This window comes from Lepeophtheirus salmonis, chromosome 8 (assembly GCF_016086655.4).
Source record: "Lepeophtheirus salmonis chromosome 8, UVic_Lsal_1.4, whole genome shotgun sequence".
Lineage (NCBI taxonomy): Eukaryota > Metazoa > Arthropoda > Copepoda > Siphonostomatoida > Caligidae > Lepeophtheirus > Lepeophtheirus salmonis.
Window position 1 is genome coordinate 20,490,675 of NC_052138.2, and position 6,639 is coordinate 20,497,313.

General features: G+C 30.4%; 1 protein-coding gene across 1 annotated transcript; it reads left to right on the forward strand.

Moving 5' to 3' along the window:
• Positions 1–300: 300 nt before the first annotated feature.
• Positions 301–6,639, forward strand: LOC121123485 (uncharacterized). The gene is made up of 5 exons (XM_040718607.2): positions 301–457; positions 529–924; positions 2,817–3,140; positions 4,133–4,383; positions 5,765–6,639. Exons 1-5 carry the CDS (start codon positions 452–454, stop codon positions 5,895–5,897), a joined length of 1,110 nt encoding a protein of 369 aa, XP_040574541.1. The 5' UTR covers positions 301–451; the 3' UTR covers positions 5,898–6,639.

A 6,639-nucleotide genomic window follows, 5' to 3' on the forward strand; every position in this document is an offset into this window, starting at 1 on the left:
TTCTAAAAAAAATAATAATTAAAGTTTACTTTTTGAAATCTTTTAAATAATTTAGTTTTTTGTGAATAGCTTTAGGGTGTTAACATAAAAAAATATTTTAAATTTTAATTTTTTTTTTTCAAATTAGTTCAAAAAAAATTTAAAAAATATATATATGTGTATAAATTCTGCTTATAATCCCCTGATTTAAATGACTCTACTTTAATATATCATTAATTACATCAGCAATCAATGATATATGATATTGTTGATATTGAACAAATGCATTTGCTTACAAATATATTTCAAAAATGTTTATCAAATATATAAAACATTAAAAAAGTTGTTATTTTAATTCTTTTATAGTGATATGATTTGAATGACACAATCTTGATTCAATAATTCCTAACCTGAAGTATTATTCAAGAAGTGAGTCCACTATAATTCGGTCATCTTAAATCCTAAATATATTATGCAAGTATGAACCTTTTATTTTGATCATTAAAGCAAGTTTGCAGTCAGAGTCAAATTTCTATTAATTTTTTCAAGAAAAAATTCTCCAGGATGAATCTATGTCAATGCTTTCGAGTTATCCAAAAGGAGTGGATTTTGATTTGTGTTATTCTCTTTCTTATTTTGTTCAATACAATTCGTAAATATACTTATATAGATATGGATAAAGTATCCTTAAATTACATCATTAGTGGGGGAAACACGACCAATAGGTTGTTGGAAGCCAAAATCAACAAAATTAAGTATATTTGTGGAGATGCTTGTGATACATCCATGCCCATGGGTAATTCGTTACAACAGGATCGAATATACTTTTTATCAAAGTCATTTGATTGTAAAGAAATGTTTAGAGCCGAAGGATTTGACTCAAAAATTCTCATTACTCCACCTGTTAGGATTCCACCCTCATTATATTCCTATTTTACCTATCAGGTAATTCAAAACAGATATAATAAAACAACATGTACATTTATCATATTTTACTCCTTCACTGATTTGGTACATATTTTTGGTTTCTTTATACAAGGGGAACAGTATTTCAGGAGTAGAAATGGAACGTTGATAACGTTTTAACACAAAAATTCACTCCATGTTAGAGTGACGTAGCTTAATGGAAAATGCGTATAAGATTCTTGGTCATTTCGGGAGAAAAAAATATATAGATATAATTTGTTTTAGTGTTGTGTCGGTCCTTATTAATTCAGTCGAGTCTAGTCTTAGGACCGCTCCCAAGGACTGTTGGAGCCTTGATACCACTCCTTAACTGTGAGTCCTTTGAAAGTTTCCTAAAAATGTTGATGGTTTGTTAAGGGATATAAAATATATGAGATATGTATTAAAATCATGGCAAATGATTTTACGAAAAATTTCCTATCTTCATTTATAATTTTGACCTAGCTTAATGTATTTTCTTTATATTATTTAACGGAATAATTAAAAAAGGAAAATCACCCTCAAGACGTCATGAGGGATCCATTTTACCTTCTTTAAGGATCGACAAGGGGTACTGGACTGTATAGAACCGGTCTGGAACGTGTTCCTCGGTCCTAAATAAGGAACAACACAAAACTTTTGTATACTGACTTCAATTTCCTATGTGGAATGGGTTAGTTCTGCACTAAAATGTTTAATTATATCTGGAGATGTGGATTTTGACTAAATGAAGGTGAGCGTCAATTTAAAAATGTAAATGTTGAAAAGAGCCAAAGTATGAATGCTCTTTTTAATGGTTTCTCCCTTCCATGAAAATTCTAACGTATCAGCAAGTAAGTAGCAGTTTAGTTTATAGTAATCTCGTTAGCAGATTTGCCCTATCTTAAAGTTACCATATGTTTATGACATTTTCTTAGATAAATATTCACATCACTACTTATAACTAGGGATGGATATTTCTGAGAGTGCTAACATCAGCTGCCTGTTTTATAATTTTGGGGGAGAGAATGTGTTAGTGGTATTGAACATTTATATTAGTAGGGATGTGAATCGTGTATTCGTTTTTTTGGTAAAGCTAATCTGAAGAATAAATTATCGTTTCCATTATCTAACAATTATATTCAAAACCTGATGGAATATTCATATGTCATCCTAAAAGGTGGAGAGTAACTTTGAGGGTTTGTTGCAGATTTATGATTGTAAGCCCTTGTAGGAGTCAGAGTAGAATTGAAGATCGACCTAGGAATAATTCTGGTCAATGTCCTTGTTTATTTCTTCTTTCCTCCTCCTCCCTTGTCACAGCTGATATAAGCTGCTCCCCTCAAAAGCATTTTTAAATTGTTAGGTCTACTGTGGTGATTTTAGGTTTTTTAACGTTCCTACAATACACTAGGCATTAGTGCAGGGGAAATATTGTAAAATTATATTTATCATTATTATCCTTTTAAATTACACCAAATGTAGGCGAGAATTCATTATTAAGATTGTGATGTAAACACCATGACGATCTATGAAGGAATGAAAAAACAGAAATGAGAAAAACACACCAATTATTGTCCCTGTCTAACCTCAAAACAGTTCTTTTCTCTACGTTTTTCCCAGTCCAACATAGAAAATTACTTTTTGCAACTAAATGAAGGTCTTGGAATGCCCGCAAGTTGAAACCCACATTTATTATTGTTATTGAAACCGTAGAACACAAATATGACCATTAAAACTTTCATCCGATAAAGGTTTGGTCATGTCTATATTAAAAAAAAAAAAAAAAAAACAACAACAACCAATTATTTATTAAACAACAAGTATAGAAAATCAGTGAGGGAATTGAACTAAAAGAGATGTTTTAAATATATAAACTAAATTGAAAATATGTAAAATGCATCTGATTACAGAACCAAATCATCATCCGAAATTATTATTTAAACAATGCTGGGCAATCTGCGACGAATCGAGCAACGACTTGGTCAAGAATATACGTAAATAAATTGGTAGAAACTTATAAAAAATATGGTGTTGGTCCAAAATTTTATGGTAGTTATGGAATAGACGAAACAAAGCGGCTAGATTTTGCTCTTAAAACTCAGACCAATATTACAGGAAAAAGGGTTTTGGTTGTTGGATCCATGTCTCCTTGGGTTGAATGTATGGCATTAGCAAATGGAGCAGCAATGGTGACAACATTAGAGTATGGAAAAATCATCAGTCAACACGAAAAGGTAAAAACAACTGTTAAATTGACGTATTGAAACTTTAATAGCTATAAAATGGGCTGGCCTATGCTATTGCAAGACCCTATTTGAAACGGATGGCAGGGGCTTAAATCTTGATCTGCGTAGAGATAAAGATCAGTGATGAAAATCCAGTGTAGAATGGGTAAGAAACTGAAAATCAACATGGTAACTTCTGACAATTTGAAGATTGTTTAGAGGAGAGAAGGAATAATGCTCACGACGTTTCGTTATATCAGCTACAATCATCTTCGAGAAGGAGGAAAGAGAAAAGTATATAAACAAGGACATTTGCTAGAATTACTCCGATGTCGATCCTCAATTCTACTCTGAGTCTAACAAGGACTTACAATTATAACTCGTCAACAAATCCTCAGGATTACGCTCCGTCTTTTATGAACACACATGAATGTTATATTCAGGTTTTGAATATAATTGAATCTATTTAGGGAAATATGTTGTTCACCAATCTAGAATTAAATAAAGATGCCAACTTCTAAGAAAGAGAAAATTCATTCTTCAAATTACCAATTAAAAAAAGAAAAAAAAGAAAGGGACTCAGCCCAGGGCTGGTTTTAGTGTGAAAGGGGCTCTTTTTTTTCAAATTTGAATAATAAAATTATAAATTTTTCTCTTTTTTTCAAATGACCTTATTATAGAAAATAAATCATTATTTTTTTTATCAATAGTGTGACCTAATGGATTACAGGACTGTAATAGCCGGCCCTGGCTATTATATATGTACATATATTTATATAATATTTTTGATGACACTATGTTTTTCAAAAAAGAAACTAAAAACTAACATGGTCCCCCTGACAATTTAAAGAATGTTTAGGAGTAGAGTAGCTATTAGATGAAGGAAATCAAACTGTATCTATCAATGATATAAATATGAAATAATTTTTTTTTAGATTATATATTTTAAGCAAACATTAGTTTTAGTCCAACACTACTCTATTAAATCCTTTCATCCATAGCTTAGAACACTTATTCCCTCCGAATATGAAAAATTATTTTTGGAAAACAAACTGGAGCCCTTTGATATAATCTTGTCCTTTAGTTCATTGGAGCATAGTGGACTTGGAAGATATGGAGATGCTCTTAATCCTTGGGGAGATATCATCACTATGGCTAAACTGCATTGCACGACTACAAGAGATGCAGTTGCTATTATTGGTCTTCCGTATGACACTACTGGAAAGGACTCCATTGAGTTCAACGCCCATAGGTACTAAATAATCAAGTCAGCAAAATTTTACTTTTTTTTAAATCTTTTAAATTCCATGTTTAATTTTTGGAATATTTTTACCTATTTTATAGGTTATACGAAATTTTTAGAAGAAAAAAGTAATCCACATGTAATTTAATTTATTCTTGCAAAATTTTATATTAATTTCGAATATATCCTTAAATTTTATATGCAATTATCCAATCTGGAGTAAATGTAAATTATCGGTTAAAAAAACACCATATTTTATGGGTTTATTTTAAAAGACAAAACACCTAGGGTTGAATATTGTTTTTAAACCAAAGGTCTTAATTTTAAACTAATTAATGTGGATATTTAAAAAAAAGAAAGTATTTGGTTGTAAAAGATTTAGTTCAGCATCAAAATCGATTTGATTTTTTTAAGCAGAAATTTAACGAGGTTATGTGTTGAAATTTTGGGTACATTCTATAAGTTTGCCAGCACGTCATACTTTCTCTTTCTATCTCGAAATTGGAGACAGTGGATAGTTCAAATTCAATTACTGCAACCTTTTAGTAATAAGCAAATAACTTAGCAAAAAGAAGAATATACTATTTGATTAGAAGGGAAGAGATCTCAACTTTTTCGAGATATTCAAACAATTACCACATTGGAGGATCATTAAAATAAATAGATGGTCTCATTATGTCAGAAGGAAGGGGGATTTCGAGTCGATCCGTGGAGTAACGGAGGAGACCGTTGGCGATTATCTCTTATTAAGTAAAGCACTACGAATTTTTCTCGTATCTACCATCAGAGGGGTCCGGAGAGGGTGGGTAATGAACTATTGCTTTTTTGTCAAAAAAAAAAAAAAGAATATTTTAAATTTTTGGGCGAAAAATTTAATTTTTTGTGAATAGCTATACATTTTTCACATTGTTTGTGTTAAGTACAAATTTTTCCAAAAACCAAGCCCTCCCCAGAATAGAATCTTGAGGACGTCCGTGACCAGGAACCATAAAGGTATTAAAACCATGAAAAGGTTGCGAAAATTGAATTTCAACTATCTGCTGTCACTATCATCAATTTTGATTTATAAAAAGAAGGTATGACATCCGGGGAAACTTATACAATGTACCTGAAATTTTTAAAACCTCTGTTAATGAATTATTTAATAAAAGAAAAAAATTAATTCAAGTATGAATAGTTAAGCAATGGAGTTTTTATGTATTATTTTATCAACCTCTCATTGATTCTGTTCTCTATAAATTTGAAAACAAATCAAAATTGCAGCTGGACTATGTAGACTTTCTTGTTGTAGACTATTATTTTTTTTTACTTGTGTTACTAAAATATAAAAAAACAAAAAACAAAAAACAAAAAGAATTATTTTTTCAAAACTTTTTTGTTTTTTTTCTAGATGTTATGGTCCTTTAATGCTATCGCATATTTTTACGAATTGGAAACTAAAATGGCTTAGTGAGCCTAAATATGAAGATCACCCATGTTCTTTTCATAAATATCATGGTATTTATGTTGTACAAAAGGCATAACTGATGTACGGATTCAATATGGCTCAATAATCCTTATCTATAGTCCATCTGTATATAACATATATAATCGAGTTTTTGTGTGTGTGGGGGGGGGGGGGTTTGGAAGCTGAAACTATGCATGGGGGACTATTTTGAACCTGGTATTTTCTTAGACCTCAAAAATTGCATCAAAATGGTAGCTCAAAGTTGATATTTTTACAACATAAAACGGACAAATTTCCAATAAATCTTGATGAAACTTCATCAAATGACTTTAAAAAAAAAAAAAACCCTTGACATTTGCATTGAATACTACATGATGCGAATGACAAACACTGATATTGTAATTAAATCAGAGTAATATGCACTGAAATTCCCTTAAAAAGAACTAAATTTGTACAATTATTTTATGATCGATTCGGAACAAGAACAGTAGGATAATTAGATATTTTTTTAAATTCTTTTAATTGTAAAATTTAATTTTATATATACAATATGGAAATAACATTGTGGAACAATGTAATAACATATTTTCAAAACATTTTTGGGTCAGATATATAATGAAACTTCGCATTAGAGGGATATATTTATAATAGGCAGTAAGGTCCAAGTCCTTTTATGCGTTTGTCCCATTTTCACACCCAATAGTTCATTATTTTCTTTTTTTATTAATCAAAAAAGGGATTTGATTGTTATAAAACTTGGTTGTTTAGGCCCCCAAAAAGACAGACATCAACCATGCTGACATCACGTGAAAAAGCTA